Here is an 18,326-nt window from a genome sequence, read left to right as displayed (position 1 = left end):
CCCTCTCCTTCCCAGCCCTGGGTCCCTGCTGTCTACTAGATTGGTACCCCTCTGCCTCTTGGCCATCGTCCCCCTGTCTCCCGGCTCAGGCACCACTCAGACTCCCGGTCCTTGCGCCCATTCACCTCGCAGCCCTGGTCCCCCTCTGCATCGCGGTCCAGGTACCCCTCTGCCTCCTGGTCCTGGTGCCCCTCCACTGCCCTGTCGTGGTCCCCCTCTGCCTCCGGGGCCTGGTCCCTCTGTGCTTCTCGGCTCTGTTCTCCCTCTACCTCCAGCCCCTGGTCCTTCTGTCTGTTGTGGCCCTAGGTCCCCTCTACCTGCCCGCTCTAGTCTCCTTGCCCCCGGCCCAGGTACTCCTCTACCTCCCTACGTCGCCCTCTGCTTCTCGGCCCTGGTCCCGCCCGCTTCTCTCTCCATCCGGGACATGGGTCCCCTTTACCTCCAGGCCCTGGTCCCGCTGTCTCCCGGTGTAGGTACCCCTCTGCCACCTGGCCCTGATCGACTTCTGCCACCCCGCCCTGGTCCCCCATTATCTCTCGGCCCTGTTCCCTCTGTGGCTCTGTGCTCTGGCCTCCTTTTCATTCATTCAATCGTATTTATTGAGCGCTTACTCTGTGCAGAGCACCGTACTAAGCGCCTCCCGGCCCTAGTCCCCCTTTCTCGAGGCCCAGGTAACGCTCTGCCTCTCAGCCCTGTTACCTCTCCGCCATCTTGCCCTGGTTCCCCACTGCCTTTCGGCCTTGGTCCCCCTGTCTCCCGGCCCACGTACCACTCTGCCTCCCTGCCCTGGTCCCCTTATCTCCTGGCCTGGGTACCTCTCTGCCTCCTGGCCCTGGTCCCTCTCAGACTACCCGCCCTGGCCCACATCTGCCTCCCAGCCCTGCTACCCCTCTGACTCCCTGCCCTTGACCCCCGCTTCTCGACCCTGGTCCCCCTCTGCCTCCCGGCCTATGTACCCCTCTGCCTCCTGACCCTGGTCCCCCCTCACCATCCTGCCCTGGTCCCCATCTGCCTCTTGGACCTGGTCCCTCTGAGCCTCCTGGACCTCGTCCCTCAAGGCCTCCCGGCATTGGTTTCCTTCCAGCTCCAGGCCCTTTTGTGAGTCTCCGTCCAAGCCCTGGGTCCCCTCTACCTCCCGGCTCAGGTACCACTCTGCCTATCGGCTCTGGTCCCTCCCCGCCTCAGGGTCCTGCTCTCCCTCTGCCACCATGCCCTGTTACCCCGTCTCCCGGCCCAGGTACCCCTCTGCCTGCTAGACCTTGTCCCTCTCTGCCTCCATGTCCTGCTCCTCCTTGGCCGCCCGGCCCTGGGCACTGTCTGCCTCCCTGCCCTTGTCGCCCATGCGTCTCCACCCTGGTCCCCCTTTGCCTCCCGGCCCAGGTTCCCCTCTGCCTCCAGGCCCTAGTGTGCCTCTGCATCTACGATCTGGTTACCAAGTGCCACTCGGCCCGGCCCCTCTCTGCATCACAGCCCTGGTCCCCCTGTTTTCCGGTCCAGGTACACTTCTTCCTCCCGACCCTGGTGCCCTGTCTCCAGGGCCAGGTACCCCTATGCTTCCTGGCACCGTTCCTCCTCTGCCTCCCGGCCCTGGTCCTTCTGTGCCTCCCGGCCCTGGTCTCACTAGACCTCCAGGCCCTGCTCTCTCTCTCTGTCCCGCCGCAGGTCCCATCTACCTCCCAGCCTGGGTCCTCCTGTCTCCCGGCCTAGGTTCCACTCTGCCTCCTGGCCCTGGTTCCCCTCTGCCTACCCGCCCTGGTCCCCCTCTCGGCTCTGGTCTCCCTGTCTCCCGGCACAGGTACCCCTATACCACCTTAACTCGGTCCCCCCTACTTCTTGGCCATGGTCCCTCTCTACCTCCGGACCCAGGTACGTCTCTACCTCCTGGCCCTGGTCACCCTCTGCTCCCGGCCGTGGTCCCCCGTCTCTCGGTCCAGTTACCCCTCTGCCTCCCGGCCATGGTTTGCATTTCCTAGGCCACGTATGCTTCTGCCTCCTGGCTCTAGTCTGCCTCTGTCTCTCTGATCTGTTTGCCCCCTGCCTCTCGGCACTTGTTCCTCTCTTTTTTTTAGCCCTGGTCTCCTGGTATCCCGGCCCAGGTACCCCTCTGCCTCCTGGGTATGGTCCCACTTTCTCCCGGTCCAGGTACTCCTCTGCCTCCTGGCCCTGTTCCCCCTCAACCTCCAGGCCATGGTACCTCTCTCCATCACGGCCCTGGGTCACCTCTACCTCCAGGCCATATTTCCCGTTTTCCGGGCCAGGTAGCCCCCTGCCTCCAGGCCCTGGTTCCCCTCGGCCATTCGGCTCTGGTCCCCCTCTGCCTCTAGGCCCTTGTCGCCCCCGCTTTGTCTCCCGACCCTGGTTCCTCTGTCTCCTGGCCCAAGTCACCCTCTGCCTCCCGGCCCAGGAAACCCTCTGCCTTCTGGCCCTGGTCCTCCTCGACCTCCAGGCCTGGCTCCCCTCTCCTCCCCAGCCATATACAACCCAGCTCTGCTGCCCGTCTCCTGGTCTAGTACGCCTCTGCCTCCTGGCCGTCGGCACCTTGTCTCCTGGCCCAGGTACACCTCTGCCTCCCGGAACGGGTCCCTCTGTGCATTCCGGACTTGGTCTCCTTCTACCTCCAGGCCCTTGGGTCTCTCTCAATCCCGGCCCACAGTTCCCTCTACCTCCGGGCCCTGGTCCAACTGTCTCCCAGCCCAGGTACCCCACTACCTCCCAACCCTGGTCCCCCTCTTCCTCCCCACCCTGGTCACCTTTTACCTTCCATTCCTGGTCCCCCTCTTCCTGCCCTGGTCCTCCCCTGCCTTTCGGACGGGTCCCCTTCTGCGTCCAGGCCCTGTGTCCCCTCAACATCCCGGCCCTGTTCCCCTAGTCTTCTGGCCAAGGTACCTCTCCGCCTTCCCGCCCTGGCCCCCCTATGCTTCCCGGCCCTGGCCGGCCTCTGCCTCTCTGACCTGGTTGGCCCCCGCCTCTCCGCCCTGGTTCCTCTCTTCTTCTCGGCCCTAGTCCCACTGTCTCCCAGGACAGGTACCCTTCTGCCTCCCAACCCAGGTCCCCTGCCTACCAGTCTTGGTCCCCCACGTCTCCCGGCCATGGTTCCCCTCTGCCTCCCTGACTTTGTCCCCCTCGGCTTTGCGGCCCTGGTCTTCCGTCTACCGGCCCGGGTACCGATCTACCTCCTGGCCCTGGCCCCTATCTGCCTCTCTGCCCAGGTACCCCTCGGCCTGCTGGCCCTGGTCCCCCATTTACAAGACTTGGCACCCCTCTGCCTCCTGGCCATGGTCCCCCCATGGTCCCGGCCCTGGTCTCCCACTTCCTCCCGGCCCCGGGACCCCTCTGCCTCTTAGCCCTGATTTCCCACCTCCAGGCCCTTGGGTCTCTCTCCGTTCTGTTCCCGGGTCCTCTCTATCTCCCAGCCCAGGTCCCCCTGTCTCCAGACCCAGGTACCTCTCTGCCTCCATGCCCTGGTCCCCCTCTGCCTCCTGGCCCTGGTTTCCTACAACCAGGCCCTTGGGTCTCTCTCCGTTCTGATCCTGTGTCCTCTCTACCTCCCATCCTAGGTACCCCTGTCTCCAGACCCAGGTACCCCTCTTCCTCCTGGCCCTGGTCTTCCTCTACCTCTAGGCCCTGGTACCTCTGTGCCTCCTGGCCCTGGTTCTTCTCTCTGTCCCGGCCCTGGGTCTGCTCTACCTCCCGGCCCTTGTCCACCGTTTTCCCGACACAGACTCCCCTCTTGTTCCCGGCCCTGGTCCTCCCCTGACTCCCGGCACTGGTCTCCTTCTACCGGCCCTGGTTCCCCTGTATCAAAAACAAGGTACCCCTCTGCCTCCAGGCAGGGTCACTTTCTGCCTCATGGTGCTGGTCCCCCTCTGCCTCCGGGCCCTGGTCCCGCTCTGCCTTCCAGCCCTGGACTCCGTCTCCCAGTCCAGGTACCCTGCTGCCTCCTGGTCCTGGTCTCCCTCTGTCTCCTGGCCCAGGTACCCCACTGTCTCCTGGCTCTGGTCCGGCTCTGCCTCCCAGCACAACTACCCCTCTGACTCCCGGCTTTGTCTCCCTGTCTTCCGACCCAGGTACCCCTCTGCCTCCTGGCACAGGTCCCCCTCTGCCTCCCGGCCCTGGTCTCCTTCTACCTCCAGGCCCTTGGGTCTCTCTCCGTCCCGGCACTGGGTCCCCTCTACCTCTCAGCTCTGGTCCCCCTGTCCGCAGACCCAGGTAAACCTCTGCCTCCAGGCCCTGGTCCCCCTCTGCCTCCCGGGCCTGGACTCCAGTCTCCCGGCCCACACAACCATCTGTCTCCTGGACCTGGTCCCTTTCTGCCTACCTACCCTGGTCCCCATCTGCCTTGCATCCATGGCCTTCCTTGGCATGCCGGCCCTTGTCCCCCTCTGACTTCTTGCTCTTGACCCCCTGCTTCTAGAACCTGGTCCACCTTTGCCTACCGGCCCAGGTACGGCTCTCCCTTCTGGCCCTGGCCCACCCCTGCCACCCTGCCCTGGTCGCCCTCTGGCTTCTGGCCCTGGTCCCTCTGTGCTTTCCGGCCCTGGTGCCCCACGGCATACTGGTCTTGGTTTTCTTCAACCTCCAGGCCATTGGTTGAGTCTCCGTCCCGATCCACGGTCCACTCCACCTCCCGGCCCTGGTCCTCCTGCCTCCCGGCCTAGGTACCCCTTTGCCTCCTGGCCCTGGTCCCCATCTGCCTCCCGGCCCGAGTCTCCCTCTGCCTTCCCGGCCCTGGTCTCCTGGTCTCCCGTCCCAGGCACCCCTTTGCCTCCGAGCCCTGGCCCCGCTCAGCCTCCAGGCCCTGGTCACCGTCTGCTTCCCTGCCCTTGTCGCCCCCGATTCTCCGCCCTGGTCCCGCTTTGCCTCTCATCACAGGTACCCCTCTGCCTCCCGGCCCTTGTCCGCATCTGCGTCTATGACCAGGTCAGCCCCTGCCTCTCGGCCCTGGATCCCCTCTGCTTCTCAGCCCTGGTCCACCTGTCTCCTGACGCAGGTATCCATCTGCCTAATGGCCCTGATCCCCCTCTACCTCCCTGCCCTTGTCGTCCCTCATTTCCGTCCTGGTCCCCCTTTGCCTCCCGGCCCTGGACCCCCTCCACTACCTGGCCCTGGTCCCCCTCTGCCTCCCTGCCCTGATCCCAGTCTGCCACCCAGCCTTGATCCCTCTGTGCCTCCCGGCCCTGTTCTCCCTCGACCTCCAGGCCGTGGTCCCCGTCCCATGGCCTAGGAACCAGTCTGCGTCCTGGCCCTGGTCCCCATCTGCATCCCGGCCCTAGTTATCTTCTACCTCTCAGCCCTGTTCCCTGTCTCCCGGCCCACGGACCCTTCTGCCTCCCTGCCCTGGTCCCCCTGCCTCCAGGCCCAGGTACCTCTATGCCATCCTGCCCTAGTTCTCCCCGCTTCTCGAACTTGGGGAGCCTTTGCCTCCCGACCTAGGTACCCCTCGGCCTCCTGTCCATGGACCCCCTGCCACCATGCCCTGGTCCCCCTCTGCCTCCCGGACCTGGTCCCACTGTGCCTCCTGGTACCCCAGGGCCTCCCGGCCTTGGTTCCCTTCTAAACCCAGGCCGTTGGGTCAGTCTGCGTCCAGGACCTGGGTCTCCTCTACCTCCCGGCCCTGGTCCCCCTATCTCCCGGCCTAGGTAAACCTCTTCCTCCTGGCCCTGGTCCCCGCTTTGCAAAACAGCCCTGGTGCCCATCTGCCTTCCGACCTTGACTCTCCTCTGCTTCTCGGTCCTGGTCTCCCTTCCCCCAGCCTAGATACCCCTCTTCCTCCTGGCCCTGTTACCCCTCTGCTAACCCGCCCTAGGCACAATAATGATAATAATAATAATAACAATAATAATAATAATAATGGCATTTAGTAAGCGCTTACTAGTGCAAAGTACTGTACTAAGCGCTGGGGAGGTTACAAGGTGATTAGTTTGTCCCATGGTGGGGGCTCACAGTCTTAATCCCCATTTTACAGATGCGGTAACTGAGGACCAGAGAAGTGAAGTGACTTGCCCAAAGACACACAGCTGACAATTGGTGGAGCCAGGATTTGAACCCATGACCTCTGACCCCAAAGCCCGAGCTCTTTCCACCGAGCCACGCTGATTCTCTCATCTGCCGCCCGGCCCTGGTCCCCCTCTGCCTCTCGGCCCTTGAACACCTCTCTCCCGGCCTAGGTAAGTCTCTGCCTCCTATTCCTGGTCCCTCTCTGCCTCCAGGCCCTGGTCCCCCTCGGCCTCTCGGCCCTGGTCCCCTTCGGCCTCCCTGCCCTTGTCGCCCTCACTTCTCCGCCCTGGTCCCCCTTTGCCTCCCAGTCCAGCTACCCCCCTGTCTCCCAGCACTGCTCAGCCTCTGCCTCTATGGCCTGGTCGCCCCCTGCCTCTCGGCCCTGGTCCCCCTCTGCTTCTCAGCCCTGGTCTTCCTGTCGTCAGGACCTAGGTCGCCTCTAACTCACAGCCTTGGTCCCCGACTCCCCGTCGAAGTACCTTTCTTCCTCCTGGCCCTGGTCCCCATCTGCGTCCCGGCCCTGGTCCCCCTGTCTCCCGACCCAGGTACCCCTCTGCCTGACGGACCTGGTTTCCCTCGGCCTCCCTGCCCTTGTGACCCCCACTTCTCCACCCTGGTCCACCTCTGCCTCCAGGCCCCAGTCCCCCTCTGACTCCTTGCACTCGCCACCCTTCCCCCCGTCTTGGCCCTGGTTCCCCTTTGCCTTCTGACCCAAGTACCCCTCTGCCTCCTGGCCCTGTTTCCCCTCTGCCTTCCGGCCCAGGTACCCCTCTGCCTCCTGGCCCTGATCCCCCTCTTCCTCCCGGCCCTAGCCCCATATCCCGGCCCAGGTACCCCTCTACCTCCTGGCTCTAGTCACCCACTGCCCTAATCCCCCCAGCCTCCCCTGCCCTTGTCCCCCTCTACCACCCGGGCCTGGCTCCCCTCAACATCCTGGCCCTGGTCCTCCTGTCTCCTGGCCCAGGTACCCTTCTCCACCCTGACCCCGCTCCCCCTATGCCTTCCCGCCCTGTTCCCCCTCTGCATCCCGGCCCTTGTCCCCCTCTGCCTCCCTGCCTTGTTCCCCTCCGCCTATCGTCCCTCGTCCTCCTCTGATTTGCAGCCGCAGTTCCCCTGTACTTACGAGAAGTGAGGGGGGGCAAGGGGAGGGAAGCAGAGGTACCCCTGTGCCTGCTGGAACTGATCCCCGTTTCCGAACCCTGGTCCCCCTCTGCCTCTCGACCCCGGCCCCGGTCCCCCTCTGTCTCCCAACCCTGGTCCCCCCCTTCTCCCGGCCCAGGTACCCCTCTGCCTCCTGGCCCTGGTCCCCCTCTAACTCCAGGCCCTGATCCCTCTCTACCTCCGGACACTGGTCCCTTTGAGCCTCCCGGCCCTGATCTCCCTCTCCTTCCTGGCCACTGGGTCTCTCTCCTTCCCGGCCAGAGGTCCCCTCTACTTCCTGGTCCAGGTCCCCCTGTTCTCCCAAGCTCTGGTTTCCCTCTATCTCCAAGCCCTTCCCCCTCTCTCCGTCCCGGCCCTGGGACCGTCTATCTCTCGGCTCAGGTCTCCCTGTCTCCCGGCCCAGGTACCCCGCTGCCTCCCGGCCCAGGTCCTCTTTTGCTTCCCGGTTTCCCGGCCCTGGTCGGCCTCTGCCTCTCTGACCTGTTCCAAGACTGAACTCCTTGTCTTCCCTCCCAAACCCTGCCCTCTTCCTGACTTTCCCATCTCTGTTGACGGCACTACCATCCTTCCCGTCTCACAAGCCCGCAACCTTGGTGTCATCCTCGACTCCGCTCTCTCGTTCACCCCTCACATCCAAGTCGTTACCAAAACCTGCCGGTCTCAGCTCCGCAACGTTGCCAAGATTCGCCCTTTCCTCTCCATCCACACCGCCACCCTTCTCATTCAAGCTCTCATCCTATCCCTTCTGGACTACTGCATCAGCCTTCTCTCTGATCTCCCATCCTCGTGTCTCTCCCCACTGCAATCCATACTTCATGCTCCTGCTCGGATTGTCTTTGTCCAGAAACGCTCTGGGCATGTTACTCCCCTCCTCCAAAATCTTCAGTGGCTACCAATCAATCTGCGCATAAGGCAGAAACTCCTCACCCTGGGCTTCAAGGCTCTCCATCACCTCGCACCCTCCTATCTCACCTCCCTTCTCTCCTTCTACAGCCCACCCCGCACCCTCCTCTCCTCTGCCGCTAATCTCCTCACCGTACCTCGTTCTCGCCTGTCCCGCCATCGACCCCCGGCCCACGTCATCCCCCGGGCCTGGAATGCCCTCCCTCTGCCCATCCGCCAAGCTATCTCTCTTCCTCCCTTCAAGGCCCTACTGAGAGCTCACCTCCTCCAGGAGGCCTTCCCAGACTGAGCCCCCTCCTTCCTCTCCCCCTCCTCCCCCTCTCCATCCCCCCATCTTACCTCCTTCCCTTCCCCATAGAACCTGTGTATATGTATATATGTTTGTACACATTTATTACTCTATTTATTTATTTATTTTACCTGTACATATCTATTCTATTTATTTTATTTTATTAATATGTTTACTTTTGTTCTCTGTCTCCCCCTTCTAGACTGTGAGCCCATTGTTGGGTAGGGACTGTCTCTATATGTTGCCAACTTGTACTTCCCAAGCGCTTAGTACAGTGCTCTGCACACAGTAATCGCCCAATAAATACGATTGATGATGATGATGATGGTCACCCCCGGCCTATCGGCCCTGGTTCCCTTCTGCTTCTCAGCCCCAGTCCCACCGTCTCCCGGCACAACTACCCCTCTGTCTCCAAGCCATGCCCCCCTAACTCCAGGCCCAGGTACCCCTCTGCCTCCCGTATCTGGTCTCCTGTCTAATCGACTTGGTGCCCCTCTGCTTCCCAGCCCAGGTCCCCCTTTCTTCCGACCCAGGAACTCCTCTGCCTCCTGGCCCTGGTTCCGCTCTACGTCCTGGCCCTGGTCCACCATCTACTGGCCCGGATACCCCTCTGACTCCCGGCCCAGGTTCCCCTCTGCCTCCCTGCCCAGGTCACCCCCAGCCTCTCGGTCTTGATCCCCCTCTGCCTCCCTGCCCCGGTCGCCCCCTGCCTTACGTCCCTGGTCCCCCTCTGACTATAGGCCCTAGTTCCCCTTTACGTCTGAGACGCAGGGGGTACAAGGGCAGGGAGGCAGTGGTACCACTCTGCCTGCCGACCTGATCCCTATTTCCCGGCCCTGGTCCCACTCTGCTTCCAGACACTGGTCCGCCTCTGAATCTCTGACCTGGTCGACTCCAGCCTCTCGGCCCTGTCTCCCGGACAGGGAGCCTTCTGCCTCCTGGGACCAGTCCCCTTGTCTACCGGCCCTGGTCCCTCTTTGCCTCCAGGTAATGGTCCCCCTCTGCCTCCCTGTCCCGGTCCCGCTCTGCTTCCCAGCCCTGACCAGCCTCTGCCTCTCTGACCTGGTCGCCCACTGACTCTCGGCCCTGGTTCTCCTCTACTTCTCAGCCCTGGGCCCCATCTCCTGGCCCATGTAACCCTCTGCCTCCCGGACCCGGTCCCCCTGTCTACCGGCCCTGGTCTCCCTCCGTCTCTTGTCCCTGGTCCCACTCTACCTTCCTGACCTTGTCCCCCATGCTTCTCGGCCCTGGTCCCCCTTTGCCTCCCGGCCCTGATTCCCGTTTCCCAACCCTGGGCCCCGTCTGCCTCCTGGCCCTGGTCACTCTCTGCCTCCCGACCCTGGTCTCCCATCTCCTGGCCCAGGTACACCTCTGCCTCTTGGTCCTGCTTCTCGGCCCTTGTCGCCCTTTGCCTCCCGGCCCTGATCCCCGTTTCCCAACCATGGCCCTTCTCTACCTCCAGGCCCTGGTCCATTTGAGTCCCCCGGTCATGGCCTCCCTCTACCTCCAAGACACCGGGTCTCTCTCCGTCCGGGCCATGGGTCCCCTATACCTCCCGGTCCTGGTCCACGTCTGGCTCCCTGATCTGTTCCCCCGCCCTGGTCCCCCTCAAATTCCCGGCCCAGGCCGGCATCTGCCTCTCTGATCTGGTCAAGCCCCGACTCTCGGCCCTGGGACCCCTCGGCTTCTCAGCCATAGTCCCACTGTCTCCCGGCACAGGTACCCCTCTGCCTCCTAGCCCTGGTCCCCCTGTACCCTGGCCCAGGTAACCCTCTGCCTCCCGGCCCTGGTCGTCCTGTCTACCAGCCCTGGTCACCCTTTTTATTCCGGTCCTGGCTGCTCTCTGCCTCCCTGACCTTGTCACAACGCTTCTCGGCCCTGGTCCCACTTTGCCTCCCGTCCCAGGTACCCCTCTGCCTCCGGCCAAGGTACCACACTGCCTCCTGGACGAAATCCCCTTCAGCTTCCTTGCCCTGGCCCCCATTTCCCAGCCCAGGCACCACTTGGCCTCCCGGCTCTGGTACCCCTGTATCCCTTCCCAGGAGCCCCTCTGCATCCCGGCACTGGTCCCCCTCGGCCTCCTGGCCCTGGTCCTCCTCTGCAGCCTGCCTTTGTCCTGTGCCTCCCGGCCCTGGCCTCCTTCTACCTTCAGGCCTTTGCATCTCTCTCCGTGCCAGCCCTGGGTCCCCTCTACCTCCCGGCCCTGGTCCCCTTCTGCCTCGCGGCGCTGGTCCCTCTGTCACCTTGCCCGGGTACCCTGTTGCCTCCTGGCCCTGGTCCCCCTCTGCCACACTGCCCTGGTCCCCCTATGCCTCCCGGCCCTTGTCCCTGTGTGACTCCCCGCCCTGGTCTCCTTCTAACTATACTGCCTTGGGTCTTTCTTTTTTCCGGGCCAGGTCTCCGTCGCCCTGCCTAGGTACCCCTCTTCCTCCTGGCCCTGGTTCCCCTCTGTCTCCCCACCTTGTTCCCCCTCTGCCTTCCGGCCCCAGTACCCCTATGCCACCCTGCCCCTGCCACCAACCCCCTCCCCGCTTCTCAGCCCTGGTCCCTCTCTGCTTCCCAGCCCAGGTACCCCTGTGCCCCTCTACCTCCCTGCCCTGGTTGCCATGTCTCCTAGCCCAGGTACTCATCTGCCTGCTGGCCCTGGTCCCGCACTGCTGCCCGGTCCTGGTCCCTCTGTGCCTCCAGGCCCTGGTCTCTTTCTACCTCCAGGCCCTTGGGTCTCTCTCCGTCCTGGCCCTGGGTCCCTTCTACCTCCCGAACCTCGTCACTTTGTCCCCCGGCCCAGGTACCCCTCTGCCTCCTGGCCCTGGTCCCCGTCTGCCACCCTGCCATGGTCCACCTCTGCCTCCCGGCCCTGGTCTCCTTTTACCTCCAAGCCCTTGGGTCTCTCTCCATCGCGGCCCTGGGTACTCTGTAGCTCCCAGCCCAGGTCACCCTGTCTCCTGGCCCAGGTACCCCTCTACTTCTTGGCCGTGATCCTTCCCCTGCCTTCCCACCCTGGTCCCCCTCTGCCTCCCTGTCCCGGTTCCCCGCCTGCCTCTCAGCCTTTGTCCCCTCTGCCTTTCGGCCCTGGTATCCCTGTCACCCAGCCTAGGTACCCATCTGCTTCCTGGCACTGGTCCCGCTCTGCCTCTAGGCCCTGGGCCCCTTCTGCCTCCCTTATCTGGTCCCTTTATGTGTCCAGGCCCTGGACTGCCTGTGTCCTGCCCCCCCCACCTTTTCCCATCCTCCCCGGCTTACCTCCTTCCCCTCCCCAAAGCACCTGTATATATGTATATATGTTTGTACGCATTTATTACTCTATTTTATTTGTACATGTTTATTCTATTTTTTTTTGTTAACATGTTTTGTTTTGTTCTCTGTCTCTCCCTTCTAGACGGTGAGCCCACTGTTGGGTAGGAACCGTCTCTATATGCTGCCAACTTGTACTTCCCAAGCGCTTATTACAGTGCTTCGCACACAGTAAGCGCTCAATGAATGAATGAATGAATGAATGGTCTCCTTCTACCTTCAGTCCCTGTTCCATCTCTGCGTCCTGGACTTGGGTTCCCTCTACCTCCCGCAATGGTCCCCCTGTCTTCCGGTCCAGGTACCACTTTGCCTCCTGTTTCGACTCCCCCTCTGCCACCCTGCCCTGGTCCCCCTCTGCCTCCCGGCCCTCGTCATCATCATCAATCGGATTTATTGAGCGCTTACTGTGTGCAGAGCACTGTAATCAGCTTTTGGGAAGTACAAGTTGGCAACATATAGAGACTGTTCCTACCCAATAATGGGCTCACAGCCTAAAAGGGGGAGACAGAGAACAAAACCAACAACTAACAAAATAAAATAAATAGAATAGATATGTACAAGCAAAATAAATAAATAAATAAATAAATAAATAAATAAATAAATAAATAAATAAATAGAGTAATAAATATGTACAAACATATATACATATATACAGGTGCTGTGGGGAAGGGAAGAAGGTAAGATGGGGGATGGAGAGGGGGACGAGGGGGAGAGGAAGGGAGGGGCTCAGTCTGGGAAGGCCTCCTGGAGGAGGTGAGCTCTCAGTAGGGCCTTGAAGGGAGGAAGAGAGCTAGCTTGGCGGATGGGCAGAGGGAGGGTATTCCAGGCCCGGGGGATGACGTGGGCTGGGGGTCGATGACGGGACAGGCGAGAACGAGGTACGGTGAGGAGATTAGTAGCAGAGGAGAGGAGGGAGTGGGGTGCGCTGTAGAAGGAGAGAAGGGTGGTGAGGTAGGAGGGGGAGAGGTGATGGAGAGCCTTGAAGCCGAGGGTGAGGAGTTTCTGCCTGATGCGCAGATTGATTGGTAGCCACTGGAGATTTTGGAGGAGGGGAGTAACATGCCCGGAGCGTTTCTGGACAAAGGCAATCCGGGCAGCAGCATGAAGTATGGATTGAAGTGGGGAGAGACACGAGGATGGGAGATCAGAGAGAAGGCTGATGCAGTAGTCCAGACGGGATAGGATGAATGCTTGAATGAGCAGGGTAGCGGTATGGATGGAGAGGAAAGGGCGGATCTTGGCAACGTTGCGGAGCTGAGACCGGCAGGTTTTGGTGACGGCTTGGATGTGAGGGGTGAACGAGAGAGCGGAGTCGAGGATGACACCAAGGTTGCGGGCTTGTGAAACGAGAAGGATGGTAGTGCCGTCAACAGAGATGGGAAAGTCAGGGAGAGGGCAGGGGGTGGGAGGGAAGACAAGGAGTTCAGTCTTGGACATGTTGAGTTTTAGGTGGAGGGCAGACATCCAGATGGAGATGTCCTGAAGGCAGGAGGAGATATGAGCCTGGAGAGAGGGGGAGAGAGCAGGGGCAGAGATGTAGATCCGGGTGTAATCAGCGTAGAGATGATAGTTGAAGCCGTGGGAGCGAATGGGGTCACCAAGGGAGTGCGTGTAGATCGAGAACAGAAGGGGACCAAGCACTGAACCTTGGGGAACCCCAACAGTAAGGGGATGGGAGGGGGAGGAGGAGCCTGCAAAAGAGACTGAGAATGAACGACCGGAGAGATAAGAGGAGAACCAGGAGAGGACGGAGTCTGGGAAGCCAAGGTCGGATAGCGTGTTGAGGAGAAGGAGGTGGTCCACAGCGTCCCCCACTCGTCCTCCTCTGCTTTCTGGCCCTCGTCCCTCTCTCCCTCCCGGCCCTGTTCTCCTTCTACCCGCAGGTTCTTGGGTCCCTCTCCGTCCCTGCCCTGGGTCCCCTCTATATTCCAGCCTTGGACCCGAAATCTCCCGGCCCAGGAACCACTCTGCCTCCCCTCCTTGGTCCCCCTCTGCCTCCCAGCCCTGGTCCTCCTATGCCTCCCTGCCCCTGTCCCTCCGGCCTATCGACCCTGGTCCCCTTCTGTCTCCCGGCCCAGGTACCCCTATTCCTCCTGGCCCTGGTCCCCCTCTGCCTCCCGGCCCTGGTCCCCCATCTCCCGGCCCAGGTACTCCTCTGCTTCCCTGCCCAGTTACCCCTCTACTTCCCTGCCCTGGGTACCCTGTCTCCCGGCCCAGATAACCCCTCTACCTCCTGGCTCTGGGCCCACTCAGTTTCCCAGACTTGGTCCCCCACACTGCCTCCAGGCCCTGGTCTCCCCCTGTCTCCCTGCCCAGATCTCCCACCGCCTCTCGGCCTTGGTCCCCCTCGGCCTCCCGGCCCAGGTAACCCTCCGCCTCCCGGCCCAGGTCCCCGATCCCCCTGCCCAGGTACCCTTCTTCTTCCCTGCCCTGGTCCACCTGTCTCCCGGCCCAGGTAACTCTCTGCCTCCGGCCCTGGTCCCCCTCTGCCTCCCGCTCTTGTCCCCCTCTGCCTCCTGGCTCTGGTCCTCCTCCGCCTCCTGGTCATGGTCACCCCCTGCCGCCTGGCCCCGGTCCCCCCCTGAATCTCGGCACTGGTCCTCCTCTACCTCTCGGGCCGGGTCCCCCTGTCTCCCGACCCAGTAAGCCCTCTACCTCCCAGCCCTGGTCCCCCTCTGCCTCCCAGCTCTGGTCACATGTGTCTCCCTGCCCTGGTCTCCCCCTCTTCTCGGCCCTGGTCATTCATTCATTCATTCATTTGTTTTTATTGAACGCTTACTGTGCGGAGAGCACTGTGCTAAGCTCTTGGGAAGTACAAGTCGGCAACATATAGCGCTCAATACAGTGCTCTGCACACAGTAAGCGCTCAATAAATATGACTGAATGAATGAATGATTTTGTTAATTATATCTGTAATCGTATTTTTCGAATTGATGCCTATTTACATAATTTGATGTCCTGATGTGTTTTTACTTGTATTAGTACCTGTCTCCTCCTGTAGACTGGAAGCTAGTTGTGGGCAGGGATCATCTCTCTTTTTTGCTGTACTGTACTTTCCCAAGTGCTTAGTAAAGTGCTCTGCTCACGGTAAGCGCTCTATGGCTTAATGGAAAGAGCACAGGCTTGGATATCTTAAGACCTGGGTTCTAATCCTGGCTCCGTCACTTGTAAACTGTGTGACCTTAACTTAAGTCAAGCCACTTAACTTCTCTCTGCCTCGGTTACCGCATCTGCAAAATGGAGATTGAGACTGTGAGCCCCTGGTGGGACAATCTGATGACCATGTATCGACCTCTTGCTCAGAACAGTGCTTGGCACATAGTAAGCACTTAACAAATAACATTATTATTACTATTGTTATAAGTGCAATTGAATGAATAATGAAGTGTGGGTTGAACCAAAAATTTGCTAGCCTCTCATACACACAGACACACACACACACACACACACACACACACACACACACACACACACACACCTCTTTTGGAGGACTGTGCCACCCCAGACTCCATCTTGAAAGCAGGGCATGTCTGGGCATTGACCTCTGTCCACATTAGAAAGATGCGCCTCAAGGCTGGATGCATTGAGCAGTTTTTTTCAAACGAGTAGTAACTAGATTCTCCCCTCGGCCTTCCTGCCCTGAGCTGTGTGCTGCTAGGGGATTTTAGCTGGAGGGCTTTGAACAGCCTGGACATGCTACTGCGGGAAGGGGGACCTCGGGACTCACTCTGACCTCCTCTGGGGATGGACAGGAGAACTGCGGTCTCATCGGAATGAAGTGGCACTGGAGTTTCTCCTCTGGTCCCTGCCCATGGACATGTCGAATTCTGAACCTTGGTCTTGAGACACCTGAACCGGTGGTCCTAAGCGTTTGACCGGGACCACTTCTGTTGAAGGGAAAACCAGTGCTCAAAGTTGGGTCTGGAAAGGGGAAGCGGGGAGGCAGGAAAAGGCGGCGGGAGGAAGCATAGGTTGTCTGTTTTTTGCCAAAAAATTTGACCACTCTCTCTGTCCCCTCCCGGCCCGACATGGTTAAGTGGATCTGCAGCTACGCTGACTGCCCCACTCTACCTTACAAACACTTACCCATCCCTTCCTCACATCCCTAGAAGGGGCTTGTTTTCCACACACTGGAGGGACAGAACTACACTATGTATAGAATTCCATTTATAGAAAAGTAAACCTGCTTTGTCCTCCCGCCTGCATCCCCAGTTCTGTTACTCCAGGAACTCCAGTCCCCCCGATACGGTAAGCACTTAGAACAGTGCCAGTGCCTAGAACAGTGCTTGGCACATAGTAAGCACTTAAAAATGCCAATATTATCGTTAATAGTAATCTTATTGTGGGGAGGGAATGTGTCTGTCATACTGCACTCTCTCAAGGGCTTAGTACAGTGCTCTGCACACAGCAAGGGCTCCATCAACCCAACTGATCGACTGAAGGTGCGGAACCTCACAGTAGATAAGACTGCAATTCTAGTACAATACCTGCCTTTTGTCCTCCCCGCCCACACCCCTGCTTCCTTGACCTCAGAAAGGAGTCTGCACACTTTGCTTCTCAGAGAAAATTAGGATAGAGACCCTGATAGACACTCTGTCCTCCTCCTGACACTGGATCCCTCAAGCTTCTGTGTTATGCCCAGAAATGTCCTTTCTCTGGGGACTGAGACTTTGCAGTGACCCTGAAGAGGGAGTAGACACAGCATACCTTGCCCCGTCTATAGAATTAAGGGCCCTGGCTCTTCTCGGTCCCAATCGAGTAAGACAGAACTAGCTTCCTGCACAGAGCCCCAGTCCCTGTTCTCCCATGAGTGGCAACCGCTTCATTACTCATCTTCCCCCAGATTATTCACACACACACACACACACACACACACACACACACACACACACACACACACACACACACACACACACACAGAGAGAGAGAGACAGATTCCCTGTGGGGTATCAGTTCAGGTCACTTACTAATGGGGTAAATCTGGGGGTGAAATGTCTCCACGGTGTAAGAGGCAGAGGAGAAGCACTGAGCAGCTGCTCGGGAGAGATGTCCCTGGCACCTCGATCCAGAACAATTCTCTGGTCGGAGAGCAGCAACCTGCCCCCTGGTGGCACCAATCGTTATTCTGGAAGGCTGCGCCTCTCTATCAACCCCTGGTGGTAGCAGCGGACTTGTTCAGGGAGGCTACGCTTGGTGGCAGTACAGTACACTATTATGATAATACTAGTAATTGTACTTAATAATAATCATCATCATCATCATCATCATCAATCGTATTTATTGAGCGCTTACTGTGTGCACAGCACTGTACTAAGCGCTTGGGAAGTACAAATTGGCAACATAGAGAGACAGTCCCTACCCAACAGCGGGCTCACAGCCTAAAAGGGGGAGACAGAGAACAAAACCAAACATACTAACAAAATAAAATAAATTGGGCTTGGACTTTCTACTTCTGCCAGGAGGCAGGGGAAGTCCCGGCGATAACGGGTCACTGGGCCACGGGGGTTTGGAGGTGTCGGGGGCGATGGCACTGGGTAGCGGTGGAGTGGTCCCCAGCTGCCCTTCTGTCTTCCGAAGACCGTGACGCCCCTCCCCAAATGTCTCAGGTCTCCAGATGTCCCCCCGACTCGAGACCGGTACTCTCTTTCAGGGGGTCCGTGGCCGTCCCGACCCCTTTACGGTCCCCAGTCCAATCCGGCGTGGCCGGGTGGTCAGATGAAATACTCTTCCTTCCCCGCCCTGGGGCTGCTGCTCTCCACCTGCACGGAGGCGGCGGGACCGTCCTCGGGGGCCTCGTAGGTGACGTACGTCCCCTTGTTCTTGTACAGGTAGATGACGGTCACCGCGAGCGCCGAGACCATGGTGACGAACACCACGGTGATGACCACTGCGATGACAGCTGTGTTGGCGGTGTCATCCCCAGACAAGGTGTCCGTCGCTTTGGCCAGCGGGCTGGTGGGCAGTATGCCTCCTGCTGGTGGGGGCGGGGTTTGGTCCATATCAGCGCCCTTGGTGGTGAGAGTTTACACCTCAGACATTCCAGGCCGTTGCTCCGGGGTCTGTCAGCTCGTCTCCCTTCTCCTCTTCAGCCCGGAGCGGCTTCAGCCCATAATGATGGTATTTGTTAAGTGCTTACTATGTGCAAAGCACTGGGGTATACAAGGTGATCAGGTTATTTCACGTGGGGCTCACAGTCTTAATCCCCATTTTAAAGATGAGGTAACTGAGGCACAGAGAAGTTAAGTGACTTGCCCAAAGTCACACAGCTGACAATTGGAAGAGCCGGAATTTGAACCCGTGACTTCTGATTCCAAAGCCCGGGCTCTTTCCACTGAGACACGCTGCTTCTCTGTTCTAAGCACGCTGCACTGTTCTAAGCACTGGGATAGATACAAGGTAATCGGGTTGCCCCACATGGGGCTCACGGTCTTAATCCCCATTTTACATTCATTCATTCATTCATTCAAACTTATTTATTGAGCGCTTACTGTTCGGTTGCTCGGATTTGCATACAAATGATGCAGGGCCAGAAGCGATTGTTCAAATTTCAAAAATCCCGGGGTGTAGACAATACAGAAGGGAGAAGGAGCTGGAGGAAAGAGGGTTTAATCAGAGAAGGACTCTTGGCGGAGTTGTGACCTTAATGCTTTGGAGAGGGGGATAATGACGGTCTGGCACATGT

The 18,326-nt window shown here is 59.8% G+C and overlaps 1 protein-coding gene across 1 annotated transcript; it reads right to left on the bottom strand.

Annotated features, from left to right (window-relative positions):
* Positions 1 to 17,355: 17,355 nt before the first annotated feature.
* Positions 17,356 to 17,643, bottom strand: LOC119924413 (small cell adhesion glycoprotein-like). The gene has a single exon (XM_038743231.1). The coding sequence runs from the start codon at positions 17,641 to 17,643 to the stop codon at positions 17,356 to 17,358; it is 288 nt and encodes a 95-aa protein (XP_038599159.1).
* Between the last annotated feature and the right edge of the window lie 683 nt (positions 17,644 to 18,326).

This window comes from Tachyglossus aculeatus, unplaced genomic scaffold (genome assembly GCF_015852505.1).
Source record: "Tachyglossus aculeatus isolate mTacAcu1 unplaced genomic scaffold, mTacAcu1.pri scaffold_99_arrow_ctg1, whole genome shotgun sequence".
NCBI classification, from domain to species: domain Eukaryota; kingdom Metazoa; phylum Chordata; class Mammalia; order Monotremata; family Tachyglossidae; genus Tachyglossus; species Tachyglossus aculeatus.
The sequence above is the reverse complement of the archived record's forward strand: the minus strand, read 5'-3'. Positions and strand labels throughout refer to the sequence as shown.